Below are 15,376 nucleotides of genomic sequence, written 5' to 3'. Positions count from 1 at the left end.
CTCCTCGGTGCGTGTCGGATCAGGCGATGCCATGAGGGGGAAAAGCCTCTTTGCAGCCTCCAGAACTGAAGAGAACTCGGGTGTTGGACGTGGTGCTCGTGCCCTCACTGTGGCGCTCAGGTGAGGCTCCCCCCGACCCCGGAGGATGGTGCTGGGTGTCCCCACCACGGCACCGGCCCATCCCCCTTTGGGTCCTTCCTCCATGGTGGGTGTGCTGGGCAGGGGGGCCGCAGGGCCCTCCCCTGTACAGTGAGGAGTTGACATGGAGCCTGGCTCAACCTTCCTCTCCTAACTCAGTTTAAATGCTCTCTCCTGCAGGTGATGGTGTCCCAGGTTCTCCCAGCGTCCTTGCCTCTGGAACGTGGCTGTGGAGCCCGGTAAGAGCTTGGGCAGCTCAAACCTCTGTGGTTGGCTGTGGTGGCAGCAGGACTCCTGTGCAGGGCAAGGGGCTGAGCAGGGGCTTTGGGGGGGCTCAGTGAAGGCTTTGAGGTCTCAGCAGCCATGGGCATCCTCCAGGCACTGGTGAGTGCATTGGAGCCGCCACGGCTGCAGCCAGGAAGGGGTTTTGGGGTGTTTGGCTCCCTCGTGTCCAGGTTAACGCTGAAGCACAGCGGCAGCTGCTGCAGTTTTTAAGAGTTTATCCACAGCTTCCTCCCGCAGGACACCCCCACCCCAAATCTCCCTCATTTACACCCAGTTTGATTTGAAGTCCTGTGTCTGCTCCTTCTCCTTCCCCAGGGCTGAGGTGGCCACAGGCCGGGCCTCTGAGGATGGATACACAACTTAGATCTACCCTTGGAGTCATCCAGGGGCCACAGGCAGGGCGCTGGTGATGACCTACTTAGTACAGCAGCCCCTGCACTAGTTGCATGTTGCAGTCTCTTCCCAGCCAGCCCCGGCGTTAGGACTCCCTGTTCTGTCTCTGAAACTGCCTTGGAGGGAGACGAATCGCTTCCAAAGGACTCCAGGGAATGCCGTGACAGTAAAGGATTTATTCATATGTTACATTTAAACATAAATAACGGAGCAGTAAAGAGCAGAGTCTGCTCCCAACAAAAATAAATAATACACAACATTGATAAAGTACAGTTGGACGGAAAGTTGTAACAAATACAGTGAAGTTCACAGAGATCTGTTTGTTGTGTTAACCAGAGCTGTGGCGCACGCTCCCACCGTACCGAAGGGGAGCAGGGCAGGGGTCTCTGTCACGTCCCCTCCTCGGGCTCTGGCAGTTGGGTCAGTTTAACAAAACCCCGTTTCAGTTTCCAGACAGACACAACACGAAGTGCGTTGGAGCCCTCGCAGCAGCCAGGCTCCGGCCCACAGCACAGGCTGCACTGTCAGTGATGCTGCGGTCAGATCCAGGATGATCCCGGCCGGAGCATCCCTCGCTCCCAACACGGGCACTGGAGCTTATCTGGAATTTATCATGACTCTTCCCTCCCGCAGCTCCCACTGTTGTGATTCCAGCACTGTGGGAAGGGGGGTCCCTGCCCAAAGCTGCCTGCGCAGCACCACGGGGCTCATCATTCCCACTCCTGTTCCCTGAGCCTGGGGAACACCAGGCTTGGCCCGGAGGCACTGGGGCTGCTCCAGCCACAGGGAGCATCAGGTTTGGTGTTTGGTTTTTTCCCCCTCGGGTTTTTAGAGCCCAGATGAAGGGGGTTTGGCAGGGGTTGGATGTGATGGCCCTTTCAAGGTGCCTTCAACCCAAACCATTGTGTGAGTAGGACAAGCACACGCTGCCCTCTCTGCAGGGGTCAGTGACAGGCACCTGTGTCCCTGTCTGCTCACCAGGAGAAAAGAAAATACATTAAAAAACCCAGAAAAGCAGAAACACAAAAATTCAGGTTCAGAGTTGGTTGGTTTTTTTTCCCTCAATCACTGAGGTTCTGATGGCAGGGCGTGGATACTTTGGAATAGTTGAAGTGCTTAACCCAAGTCCCCTGGTTTTCTAGGAGCACAGGGCACGAGTCCCCCTGAAATCCACACCTAGACTTTGACTTGGAAACTCCCCATGCCCTGGGACAGCAGATAGCAGGTATGTGATGATTTATACAGGGTGATGGAGTGCTGGGACAGCACCAGGCCTGCAGGTACCTGTCAGTCACCTCTGCTCTCTGCAGGACACAGCTGCTGCTGCAGGCAGGGGAGGGAGCAGCACAGACCTTCCATGGGGCGTGTGGATGCTCTACAGACCAGCACGTGCTGCAGCAGCAGGGCCAGGTCTTGTGCAACGCTTCCAACTGCTTCATCAGCTGGAGTAGAGAGCGCCTGGTTGGTGGTGGCAGATCCCAAGGCAAGTCCTCCAGGAAAGCTCTGCAGGGCGGGAGGAGGGGGCCAGGCTCTGCTGTGTCTGCGCTAAGGTAGGGTCTGAGCTTCGTGGTGCTCCACACAGACACCAAGAGTGTGGGAGCTGCTGCCACGAGCAGGGACACAGCCATTCCTGTGTGCTGTGCTGAGCTGGGCAGGTCCCGGCCTCTGGGGATAGTCACAGAGTAAGTTTGCAAAGTAAAATGAAGGCAAGTGTAGGCCATGAAGACTCAACAGCATGAACTAGTCAGCAGAGGCTAAGCGATGATTTTAGCTTATGGTGCCAGATCTTCCCTGCTTGTATTAACCATGTTGTTTAGTTTAAGGCCATTCTCCCAGCTGGTAACCTTACTTACTTTAATTGCTGCTAAGTACTCTGCTAAATACAAAGCCAGATGTTTTAGCAACAGGAGCTCATACACATTCTCTTCCCTGTTCAAGACATAGACAATGAGTCCACCAACGTGCTCCTCCAAGGACCCAAGTCAACGCTTGCAACACTTGAGTGATACTGGATCCGGCCGTACCCCCACGGAAGGTTCTGGCACAGCACCCAACGTGCATCCAGGCTTTAAAGGTGCAGTAAGTCAAAATACAAATGTTCTAGTATGTCAAATCCCCCCTTTTTAGTATCTCAGATATGCGGACAGACGGTCTTACAGAGGGGAGCAAGAGAATGCAAAAAGATTTTGTCTAGAAATACAAAGTGAGTGTAACTGGGACTATCAAACAAGAACCTTGTCTGGTGCAGGAAGAGTTCTGGTTTTAAAAGTCCGTTACAAATCTCTTTGCTATTTATTACATTACATGGAAGATGCAGTTAAACCCCCGTTTTGCAGTTACAGTGCAAGAAGTGCTCCATCCCACAGCTCCCAGCGAGGCCCACGGTGACACCCTGGTCCCTGTCACTTATTTTCAATCAGTGTCTGCACTTTGTAGACCAGGTCTCTGGCTATCCTCAGAATTTCCTCAGCATTATGGTGCTCTGCCATTTCTGAAAGACACAGACAAACATTCTTAACTGTCAGCAGCAGCAACTTTTCTGCCTGGCATTGATGTTAATGTGGCATTAGCATGAATTCCTTAGTGTAACATGAGCAGCAATCCAAAAGCAGTGCAGGGGGTTAGGTTTGTAGCATTAAATATAGAGTAAGGGATGAATCTCTTAGTGCTGTAGGCCCTGGCATCAAGATCTAATGCTTCTGGTGTCAATTCTTGTATTGCAGAGATCCCGGTGCCCATGACCCCAGCATGGGGGGGTCTGCACCTCACGTGCCTGTGAAGAGCCTTCCGAGGGTGTCAAAGTGTGAAGCTGAATCCAACTGGATCATGGTGCCTCTCCCAGCAGGGACTGCTGCTGGAGTGTCAGGGCTGCAAGTGGTAAGTACAGTTGGAAGGGCTTCATGTACATGGAGGGATGTGTTCACGTGGTTCCACGTGCAGGTATCTGCACTGTGCAGCTTGGTCAGATCAGAAAGCAGCTCTCGACTGACTCAGACCCTCAGTTCCACACCAAACACTTCATTCAGCTCGGGCAGGGACTGGGGTTTGTTGGTTGGGTTTTGTGGGGTTTTTTGAGGGAACATTCATGTACAGCTTTGGAATAAGAGTGGCTGAGGCAAAAAACCAAATCTGGGGCTTCTGCAGCAGATGGCTGAAGGCCACAGCATTGATCATGTGGTGAATTACTGTCATTACACAGAATTGTTTCCAAACCTTTTAAAATACCAGTCAGATGTTCAGGAACCATGTGAAAGTCTGGGCCCTTCATGTGCATGAAGGGGTGAGAGATTCAAAGCTTAAAATGACGAGGGGCTTGTCATGAGAGCAGGAACATGGCACAAGTGCAGACAGTCTGAGTAAGGGAGAAGGAACAAACTCTCATCACTTGCTTTTTATCACATAGCTCTCTTAAAGTCTCTTACCATTAAAAAACTTGATGATATCAGTGAAGTCCATGTTGTTATCACGGATAATCTCTCGATAAACTTCCACAAGTGCTAAGGCAATGAAAAGGACAAAATGTTCTGAAGAGATGTGCTTTGCTGCCCAAATAACTTCCCACACTGTAAATACATCCTCGTACAACAATTCTGAATGGGAATAAACATTACAAGAGCAGCTGATTATTCAAATTGACCATTTCCCCTTCTCTAACTAATGTCTTACAGGCCTTATACAGGCATGAATAGTACTTGATGGCTCCTTTTCCTCTCCCCCAGCCAACTCCTGTCACTTCTTTATGCAAGTATGGCAACAGAATTAGGTTTATAGGTGTGATGGTGCAAACTCAACCCCAGGAACATGCCTGAACTGCAGCAACATGTGAGGGCAGCACAGGTAGGCCACTGGTTCTAGGTACAGCAGATGTGTGTAACTGGGTCTACACATGCCACAATTCACATATGACCCATGGAAGCTTCATCTTCTTGAACAATATTGGCTCATCTTCTGCCCAGTCTGAAACAATGAGGCCTGGAGGTTGGGATGTGGGGGACAGGCCATGCTCCATGAAGGAAAGGGAGAGGGTTTACTATTCAGTTAAGAGCCACAATTACTCCCCCCACCCCGCCACTGTCAGATAGTTGCTTATAATGAATATCTGATGGATGTGTATCATCTCCCTCTATCACCCTTAGGCTTTAGGATATTTGAGAGAGCTGTTGTCTTTTGATTCTTGCAGATCAGTCTGTAATTCCAAGGAGCTACTGGCTTGCCTGACAGCAAGATGAGTCCTCGATTACAAACAACTGCTTCTGTTGGAGTGGGTGCAGGTGAGTGTGCTTGTGCAGGGCTCCTGAGATCCTGGGGTGCTCCCACAGTATATAAAGTACCTCACTCAGCAAAGTACAAGAGTTCTTGAGCTATTGCTGAGCTGCTCCTTGTTAGGAAATGGATTAGGAAGGAGGTACCAAAGCTTACAAAGGAGTGTGATCAACTTGCCATCACCTGCTTGAGCAAACAAGCATTTGCACCGAGCAGAAACTTGGCTCCAACCACATTATCAGGAATTTACAACACCCTTTTCTAAGCTTTGACTTCATTCCAGTGCTAGTTCGTCTCTGAAAGTCCCATTAGCTTTCCTGGCTACAGTCTCTCCTCTGGCCCTAGCTGCTACTCACCAGCCAGACATTTAGACCAACACACAGTTTTGCACAACTCTAAGCTACAAGCATAGAAGATTATTACCTCTTTTAAAGTCAAGCAGGAACCAGCGATAGCAGAAGTAAAAGTGAGTGTAATCTCCATTCTGGTGCATCAGTTCAAAAAGCTCCGAGTCTAGAATCTAAAATGCAAAGCCATCAGCTGTCAGTACCTGCTCTGAAAGTAGCCAGGGTCAAAGGTGGGGGAGGCTGCTCTTTATCACCCATTCCTGGTAGTGCAGCTCTTAGCACAGATACATCCTTTTACTGTGTGTTTGCAAAATGCCTGCGATGGGGTGCCCTGGCACAGGCTGATGGGTGAAGAGTTATTGCTGTGCAGTTACGAGGTGACAACAGTCAATCCTGATACGCTGATCTTGCTCAGGTGCCTGGTGCTTTCTGGAGTGGAATGTCTGGGCCTTACATCTGTCTGAAAACGCCACTCAGCCAGCATCTTATGTGAATACAAACACAGCTATGGGCTATTTCAGCTGGTAAGAAATTAAGTTTGTGCCACAAATATCAGTGTTTTCTCTTCCAAAAAGCAGTGAAGACTGGATCTTACTGCTGATTTTCATTAACTTCATTTGGACTGAGCCATAAACAGCAGTCATTGCGCTGTGTAGCTGCTGTATCGGAGGCAGATGTTTGGGGTTGGTTTTGTTTGTCAAATTAAGACAAACTGAGCTGCTGTAATACACGGTGTGTGAATACACACACAGTGACAGCAGATGCTGTCCCTTGAGTAACAGGAATCACTTGGGGGCTGCATGAAACAATTCTTGTCCTCCCCAGCTCTGAGGTACCAGATGACAAGGAGCCACTGGAGTTCCTGCCCTTCACAGTGGCATCAGGGTAGTGCTGAGCCTCCGCCACAGCCTCATCTTCTTCCAAATAAGATTTAAAAAGACTTACCTGGATCAGGGACCGCATGTTGGCGAAGTGTGTGTCCATAGCACCTCCATTGGGGAAGTTCTGGCTCATCCTCTTCATCAGGTGGCTGAAGCAGCTGTAAGCCAGCTGATCTGCAGACACAACACCCAACACTCAGTGCTGCCAATTGTGAGACTTCCCTGAGCCAAATAACAAACTGCAGGGCCAGGGAAAAACAGGGTTTTCCCCTTTTCCTTTCCCTAATCCCATCACCATGTATTCAGGTGTAACAGAAGATGGTACCTGACTCTGGACCATTTCTACTAGTGATGTTTCAAAAGAACCCACCTGGCAGTTACTTTTCAGTGTCACAACTGAAAAGCAGTTCAAAGCAACTGCCACAATGCAGCTGCTTTGAAAATCTAGTGGAATTTCCTCTGGAAGCCTGTGAGTGAGCAGGGAATCCCCAAGATACTGATGTTAGCCATTTCAGCAAGTTTGATTCTGCTGGTGAGCTAGCCCTGGTTAACCCATACAGCTTCTGAAACAGCATTTCTAAAGCCAGACCTCCCTAAAGAGATCAACATGTCCCAGAATAAACCCCTTCTTACCATTATCAAGTATAACCATCAAAGGAGCCAGGAGGTCACACATGCCTTGAACATAACCAACTTCCAGGTGCTCCCAAACGTAACTGCAGAAAGAAAACACGAGATAATAGAATTAAAAATCCTCTTGCTGCATGGGGCCCCAAAAATGTGTCTTACACCTAGAATGCAACTCCTCTTGGAAGCTTTTAAGTGTCTTGTTCTGGATGCTATAAAAGATAAAGCCCACAGAGATCTACAACAATTCAAATCTTCCAACACACTGGTATAAAATGACAAGTATTTCTGTTGGTTGATGCTTGTTTGATTTTTTTTCCCCAGGAAGATTCCTAAAAGCTTTATAACCAACCCACGATGAAGACAGAGCAGCATGTGAGACAGGAACAGCTCTTGGAACGTGACTCCTGCTGAAGGCTCTTCATGTGTTGTGAAAGAATAAAAGAACGTGATCAGTTGTCTACTTACAGGATGAATTAATGTTGAATTTTTTCTCCTTCTGTTCCTCAAAAGCTTAATATTAAAATCTAATTTAACTGTGTGAGATCAGATCTCAAACAGCTGTTGAATGTGTGGCTCTGAGAACTTTTTGACACTTCCCATTCCAGAGTATTCCAGAACCTGTACTGGTTTCTGCTTAGAGGGCGAGCACCAAACCTTACACACAGGGATTGCTTAGCAATTTATTGCTTTATTTATTGCTTAGCAATAAAGCCTGTGGAAAAAAGCCCAGAGTTTTAAGAGGTAGCTGGGGTTGGGGTTGGGTTTTTTTGGCTTTTCTTTTCTTTTCTCCCCCAGGCTGCTCCTTCCTGCAAGGCTTCTTAGTTCATTAGTGAGAACTTTTATAGAGACTCTTCTTTGCATATTGTTATAGTTTATGGATTATGAGAGGAATGTGAAGAGCAGTTCACTTTACAAGCTGTAGTACCTGCACATGACATTTCGGAGTTTCTCCAGGTTATCAGCAGTAAAATACCAGTAATTCCGATCACACCTCTGGACATCTTTATCAATTCTGTGCAAATTTAAGGCAACAGTGTCCAATAACTCTATCTAGAAGAGAAAGGTTTTAGTTAGATCCGCTGAGTTTAGAGCATTCCCAGGACTTTGCGCAGATTCACTCTCAGAATCAACACAGAAATGGTACAATTAAACATTGAAATAGTTGATTACTGTCAAAAATCCCAGGTAAAATGCACACTCTTTCACTGGTAAATGTTCCAAGCCTGTCCTGTTTCCAAAGGGTTCTTTCCAGTTGAACAACTTCAGCAAAGAAAGAGGCAAAAACTCAACTCCTAATCTGTTGACAGCAACACTAACAGAGATGGTGGAGTCCTGAATCTAGATTTAGATTGTGGCTCAATTTGAGTCAATGTGGGCTTTAGCTTGAATTAAATGACACTGCAATCTTAAAGTGGTGTGTCACCCCCACCCCCAGAGCTCCCCCCAGCCCATGGATGTTTTTAGCTGCTAGAACTGTACCTCCCACTCAAAAAAAGTTGCTGTCCTACTTCCAATCTAGCTCCAAATCCAGATGAAAAGATTTGGATGCAAAAATCCTCAGTTCTGGTCCCACCACCTGTAGTTCTAGTTTGGGATTGTCTGTCTCTCATTCCATCCTATCTGAAAAAGTACAAGTCTTTGCTAGAAAAGCAGTGCTTTACAAGGAGATGATACTTATGTAGGGACCTACTGTGTAGGATGCAGCGCAGACAGAAGCAACATCCATTAAATAGTCCACCTGGGAACACAGCTGCTCTTCTGATACAGAACCCTGAGGCTGCAGAGCAACTGACTTGGCCTTCTGCAGACGTGGTGTGTCTGGATCAGTCCTTCCCAAGTCAGCGCTCACTTCTTCTTCAGCCCCATCTTCGAAGGAGACGCTCTGCCCGTCGTCGATGCTGGACAGGATGCCCGAGGCCACCGAGTAGTTCCTGGAGGACGGCAGCCCCGAGTCGGGGGAGTCGAACTCCACAGCCTGGGGCTCTGCAGCAGCCGCTGCTGCCGGCGCGTCCGCAGCCACCGCGGTGAAGGGGGGGTCCTCCGGCCCCTTGGAGTCCCGCTCCACCGAGTCTGTTTCATCCACAGAGATAAAGACCTGGGGGTGGGCAGGGGAGACAAGATTGGGGACGGGGAAGGGAATAGAGGAGCACAAAACATGAATGCAGCAAACATCTCTCCAGCCATGGGATAGGAATGACTACGTCAGTGAAGCAGATCATGGATAATAGAGCTTCCCTGCATGCAAATAGTTGAGAGCCCCTCACTCCATCTTTATACTGAGACTGTAAGTCTAAAACTAATACCAATTTATGATCTCTCATCCATTTCCTATGATGGTGTCTCCCCCTTTCAAAATCTTCAATTAGAAATGCCTTAGAAAGCTGTGAAGCTTCCCTACCTGCACCACCAACACTAAAAACATCTGGTCATTGCAATGTATCTTTGAAGAAGAGCAACATCCTTCAGGCCTCTGACAATTCAGCTACTGCTGGTTGAAGTCAAGCCTGGCCTTCAAATTCTTTTTGCCATGCAACCACTTTACCTCTTCTCTTCCTAAAAATATCTTTGTTGAACTACTTCAATTTCTCCTCTCTTGCCCCACTGAAATCAGTTCGCTAACTCTTGGAAGTCTGCACAAGTAATGGATGCCCAGAGGCACTTCTGGCACACACATGGCAGCTCTCCTGCCCAACAATGTGAAAGAACCCCCTTTATTGATTATTCAAGTTACAGAGAGGTTAATTCAGTCTGCCTTTCTACTGCTTAGCATCTTACCTTAGATTGACAAACGTTCCCTCTCCCAAAATAAAATCACCCTCAATCCCTCAATCAGGGATATGACAGAAAAAAAAAAGTATGCTTCTTTAATAGTAGTGAGCTTTTGCTCTCTGCTGGATTTGAATAAAGGACTTGTAATAAAGAGATCTAGGAAGCTATTTCTCTACTGAGAGAAGGATCTTCCACAGTAGGTGATCCTTAAAGCCTCTTAGGGAGGTCCTGCTTAAAACCAGCTATAGACTACCCAAAATACAGAGCTCTGAGCTCTGTTACAGAGGCTCTACAGCTTCCCATTCTGTGCAGGACTCAAGTTAGCTCCAGACTGATGGAGCTGTGCTAATGTCAGTCTCTGCTTCCCTGGGCTGTCCCTCTGCTCTTGCCAAGCCTCCCGCGCTGCCCACACCGCAGGGGTGAGTGGAAGGAGTACCTACATCGTTGCTGATGGTGGAGTCCCTGTGAATGAGCCGCTGGACGTGGCTGTCAATGCTGCTGCCTGAGGAAAACTTTGCCAGCGTGGCAGAGTGGGATTCCTTCTCTCGCTGCTTCACAATGACCTCACAGGCTTTCCACTCAGCCATGACCTTCTGATACCGCAGAGCAATGTCTTCATCCATCTGTAGACAGACAGACATCCTGAAATGCTGGTCCTCTTTGAAAGACAGCATGAACAATGAGCGGAAGACAGGAGGGAGAGGTGTAAAGCAAGTGTAATGTCTCAAACTGAAAGCCTGAGGGAACCTGAAGCCCTCTTGCACGTCACTGTGACTGGAAAGTGCAGTGCCTGGAGCAGTAAGATGTTGTGTATTTACTGCAGGGAATAAACTATCACCATAGTTGCCAGAAAAGATTCATATAAGCATGCGTAGATGGCATCAACAGCACTTTGTTCAGGAAAGAACAGCAGGTGTCCGTGGCTTTTATGTGAAACCTCCCTTAAGAAGTCAGATGCAATCTAATGGAGCAATTGCTGCTTCTGGCCAGATTATTCCTAATTCCGTTACACCTCCTTCCTTATTCCTTCCCTATTCCAACTCTACCACAGCCCTTGCAACGAATTGCAGGTTGCAGCTTTACAGCCATCAGCCTGTACAGAGTTAGCTGCTGGAAGAGACTCCTGAACAGTGGAATTCCCAGCCCACACAGCCCAGGCCTGTGGCTGCACTGTGCATGGCCAGATCCAACCACTCTGGTTCCCATAGTAATAGAACAGGTTTTTGCCACTGCTGGCTTCCTTTGTTGAAAGACATACATAGAACCCCCCTCCTTGAGCTATTAAGCAACATATAATAATTTTACTACTCCGTTACTTGTCAAGAGTCAAAGAGAAAATGCAATTGTGAGCTGGCTTCAGGCTCTGGACTTGCTGGCTGGAGCTGCTACCAGAGCACTCATGCTAGGAGCTGTAGGCTATTTGTCACTTGAGGTAGCTGTCGAGTCATAAATCATGAAATACAACAGTTAGCGGAAGGCTGGAGGACGGCCACGTTTGGGAGTGATACTGAAGGATGACTGCAAAAATACCATCAGAAGGCAAAGATGATAAATCACCCACAATGGCTTGAGCTGAGGACATGGTAAGTCTCCTGTATGTGAGAGTGTTATGACTGGTTTCATGGCATTCGTTTAATAGACTCTTGCATTCAGTGGAAAGCTTTAGACTCCAACAGCACTTTTCTTTGAGCAGTTGGTTATTACTGTTATTTACTACTGGTGTACAGAAAGGGGTGAACAGGTAAGGCAGCATTTCTCCATCTGTGTTCGGAACTGGCTAATGAAGATTAGTGTGAGGAAAACCAAGTCAAATTGCTGCAGCAATGTTTAATAACAAGAATGCTGCTTATAAAGTGCCCACTTTAGCAAGGTAGCTAATTTTGCCATTGCAAGGCTCTAGCTCAGGCTGCCCTTCTGATCTGTAGGTGCTCACAGTGATATGAATTATCCCTTGGAATATAAAATAATTGGGAGCTAGCAAATGCCAAATGTTTTGATATCCTTACCCATTTAATCCAGAACAAGACCAGCTACTGCATGAGCACTACCTCCCTGGCAATAACACTAACAGAGAAGCAGATTAATGTGTTAATTATATTTCAAGGCAAACCTCATTACTGTTGTAGACAGTTCAGCAAACATTTGAGTGATTCTTAATGTCATTACAGAAAGCATCTAGAAGTAGGTTCTGCTGTATCCTCAGCACTCTGCCTTAGGAGCACGTCCCGCTTCTGCTGGTGAGTGCAGCTCAGTGAAGGGATGGCTGGCTGCCACTTTCTATTTGTTTGTTACCAGGCTGCTGTATTATTGAGGCACTTGCCTGGTAATTATAAGAGATGAAAGCACTCAGCAAAGTAAAAAGTTGGTACTGCTATAAACAGATTAGCAAAGGGAGATAACGAAGAGATGGGCAAATTGTGGTTTCATTAATGGGAACTATATACTTAATGCCAGGTTTCAGACTGTGAAATAAGGCTGTGACATAACCTAGGCAATTATTCACTGATCAATGTTAGCAGCAGCATGGGAGATATTAAGACGAGTAATGTCTCATCTGAAATTGCACGTTGTGTTTCACAGAGGCACATCTTATTGAAGTCTAGCAAAGCATAATGAACTTAGAAACCAAACCCTCCTCTGGGTATTTTTAGCCTTTAGACAGTAACTCCAAGTGCACTTCAGAAGGTACGTCTGGGCTGTTCACAGCTCCAGCAGAAGTCCACACACACAGATGCAGCATCTTGCAGATAAAGTAGTTATTTCAAAGAGCATTCTGAAGTACAACTCAGCTGCCATACCATATAAAAGAGGGATGCCTCAAATTACTACCCAAATGTCAGCACCTCCTGGTTTATGTGGCAAACTTGTGAGAACAGGATTTGTTCAGGGCAAGTGCATGTCACAGGCACAGGCTGAATGCAGGTTCCCTGACTTCAATAAAGAACTCCCTTTTAGTGATTTCCAGACATGATAACATGATATCATAATCCCTCTACTAACATGTCACTCATGTTTTCAGTAGCATTTTTCCCTTAGGAATATTAAACAACAATAAAGACTAACACTTGCTATTCAGAAACCAAATGTAATGAGGCTCCCGGAGTGCTGTACTTACCTGCTCCATTTCCTTTTTGGCCATGCCAAATTTATAGTGACCCAACAAGAATGGCCACACTTCCTTCCGAATCTCGTGCTGTACCCCGCCGTAGTAAACTCTTCTCAGTAATTCCAGTTCCTTGTAATTCTACAGCATGAGGAGAAAGAGGTATTGAAGGGAATACATCTTTGTTTTACCCAGGCACGCTCATATGCAGTTAATACCAAGTATAAAGACTGTGAAATGTATGCATGGCACTAAATACATTTTGCCACTTGATCCAAGCCTTTAGGGCCCTCGCTCAAATCCAGTCTAATGTGAGTTGTCATGCCATGGAAATAATCTAACCTTCAACAAACTAGAGTCATCATGAGATCAGTTGCTTTGATGCTAACTGATATCTTTGCCATCATCAGATGGCAACAGATAAAAGAGACTGAAAGAATCGACTCTCACTAGAAAGAGAAGTGATCCTGTGAGGACTAGAGAACACCTCTAAAACTTCCTGGGGTCCCTTCTAAGGGACACGACGCTCACCCCAGCAGTGTACAGGAACTAGTGTAACATTCATAAAGCTGTTCTGCTGCTTACTTACCTTCTTGTCCTTCTGATACTTGCTCCAGACCTCTTTCGTCAGGCCTCCGGCAGCACTGGAGGGTTTGTCAGGTGGGACAATAGTGTGGTTCACGAGGGCAGAGAGATGCGTGCGCACCGTTGACAAGTGGCGGCAGTAGGCGAGCCCTGTGGTGGGCAGGAGGTCAGCTTTGAGAAACGAGCAGTCTGATATCAGCAGCTCCTTTCTGAAGATGAAGCTGTGACATTTTAAACCTGCCACTAGTAATTCTGTATTACTAAACTTGCATTGGACTGCGTAAGAATGAAGAATTGCAACAGAGCCAAAGATTAAATAAATCTTACACACATTAGTAAAACCCAAGCAGAGTATTACACTGCAATGTAAAACTACATTCTGTCCTTACTAAGCATCAGTTCACCCACTGCTATGTGCAAACCCCACAAATAATGGAACTGTGAAGCTCATACTCAAGCCACATCCACCCTGCTGCCCTGAGGTGAGCTGACTCACAGCAATACATTAGGGGTTGGACCGCTTTCTAAAGCAAACATCACATGGGTTTTAGATAAGCATATGGATAGCACCAGGATGGGACAGAAGCAGCTTTACTTACATCCATAAAAGGCTCTGGAAACTATTTGCCTCTTCATGCTGTCACACAACATCTTTAATGGAGTTCTGTGGAGACACATTAACAGGAACACGATAGGTCATGAGGACAAGATCATTGTGAATTTGATGCTGACCCCTATGATCTACATTTCTCTGCACCAAGATTTATTTAGCTAAAGGACAATAATAATGACAAATTACACTTTTTAAAGCATCTTTCCCATCAGCATTCTGGCCCAAAACAGATTCACCTTGCACACATAGCTACAATGCAGGTGTGTGCTAAAGGTCCTTGTCAAATGAGACGAATTGTTGCCCTTCCTTGTAATTGTCAATGACTTGTTAAAGAAAACACTTCCAGAGCTGAATTATATGAAACTAGACAAAAGAACTAGAAGTAATTTTTCTACCAAAACGTGACTTGAAAGTAGTTTAATAGTTTAGTTTTAATAAACTAAATTTCTTGCTACTTCCATATTTTTATGTTAGAAACTACTTGAAAATTGTTACTTTCTGGTGCTGCAACCAATACAACCTTTTGTGGCATGCACAAAGTCTCCCTGGTAAGCCTCTGCACAAGGCTTACCTGTCATGGATGCAGCTGCAGCAGCTGGGTATGTCATAGGGAGAGCTGCCCGTTGAGCATGAGACACAGGAGGAGCCCTGGCTGCAGTGCTCCAGCTGCCAGGAGAGCAGGTTTGCCCCGAAGCCTTGCATCTCCAGCATTTCACTGGCGTCTAGGGAAAACCAAACAGAACAGCAGCCCATCAATCTTCTTTCCTCTTTCCCCCTCTTCCTTCTGTGCATCCTGATGGCTTCATGCTTTACTTCCCAGCAGGCTCTGAACCTTGACTCCAAAAAGGGGAGAGCATCCTAAGAAATACAGCCCTTGGCACATCTAAACCAGCTGCATGCTGTGCACAGTCCCACAAAGTCAAACTCTTCACCATTTCCCCCTTCCTTGCCATGCACATCCCACTTGGTGTTTCAAGAGAACAGAGAAAAGGGTGCTGCAGTAACAACTGAACTGGTTCTTGTGTAATGCTATGGTAACGTTATTTATGGCCAGAAGAGACCATCTAACCCAACCTTCTATTTAACTCAGGTCTCAGAGTTTAGTTTTGCAGTTCCTGGAATCAGCCACATCCCTGCTAGTCCAGCTGGAGTGAAGGTTCGAGCATAGATGAAATTAAGACAAACTGATTCAGTTATTTTCAGAAGATGCTTCTTTCTCCCTCAAAACCAAATCCTAAAATATTTAGCACAAAAGGATAGTTCAAGTACTACTAATGACAAGCTATGTTTAGAAAAGTAGGATTCTCTGCAGGAAAATGTGATCCAACAGTACAGTGCACCTTCTTGAGCTATCCCTGCTCCACCAAAT

General features: G+C 46.7%; 1 protein-coding gene and 1 long non-coding RNA gene across 9 annotated transcripts in view; one reads left to right on the top strand and one right to left on the bottom strand.

Annotated features, from left to right (window-relative positions):
• Positions 1-972: 972 nt before the first annotated feature.
• SGSM2 (small G protein signaling modulator 2) overlaps positions 973-15,376 on the bottom strand; it is a 47,748-nt gene continuing 33,344 nt past the window's right edge. For 3 of the 6 annotated variants that reach the window (XM_030472762.1, XM_030472761.1, XM_030472759.1), the window contains 12 exons: positions 14,579-14,729; positions 13,994-14,058; positions 13,399-13,544; positions 12,822-12,950; positions 10,147-10,329; positions 8,628-9,032; positions 7,863-7,987; positions 6,941-7,023; positions 6,372-6,481; positions 5,503-5,599; positions 4,239-4,406; positions 2,657-3,307 (listed from right to left, as the gene is read on the bottom strand). In XM_030472762.1, coding sequence (XP_030328622.1) covers positions 3,219-3,307; positions 4,239-4,406; positions 5,503-5,599; positions 6,372-6,481; positions 6,941-7,023; positions 7,863-7,987; positions 8,628-9,032; positions 10,147-10,329; positions 12,822-12,950; positions 13,399-13,544; positions 13,994-14,058; positions 14,579-14,729 — 1,751 coding nt within the window. In that variant the 3' untranslated portion in view covers positions 2,657-3,218. Of the gene's footprint in view, positions 3,308-4,238; positions 4,407-5,502; positions 5,600-6,371; positions 6,482-6,940; positions 7,024-7,862; positions 7,988-8,627; positions 9,033-10,146; positions 10,330-12,821; positions 12,951-13,398; positions 13,545-13,993; positions 14,059-14,578; positions 14,730-15,376 lie in introns of all 6 variants that reach the window. The other 3 variants (XM_030472763.1, XM_030472760.1, XM_030472758.1) reach the window with 2 other exon arrangements.
• On the top strand, positions 2,196-7,475 carry LOC115602042. 3 transcript variants are annotated; one of them, XR_003989575.1, is made up of 6 exons: positions 2,196-2,890; positions 3,540-3,693; positions 4,536-4,653; positions 4,997-5,087; positions 5,842-5,950; positions 7,259-7,475. It is a non-coding gene; the product is annotated as an uncharacterized LOC115602042 (long non-coding RNA). The 3 variants fall into 3 exon arrangements; XR_003989576.1 differs by lacking the exon at positions 4,536-4,653 and having other exon boundaries at positions 2,801-2,890; XR_003989574.1 differs by having other exon boundaries at positions 2,801-2,890; positions 3,540-5,087.

Source organism: Strigops habroptila, assembly GCF_004027225.2.
Source record: "Strigops habroptila isolate Jane chromosome 13 unlocalized genomic scaffold, bStrHab1.2.pri S16, whole genome shotgun sequence".
NCBI classification, from domain to species: Eukaryota; Metazoa; Chordata; class Aves; order Psittaciformes; family Psittacidae; genus Strigops; species Strigops habroptila.
Note: the sequence above shows the minus strand (reverse complement) of the source record. Positions and strands in the feature narration are given on the sequence as shown.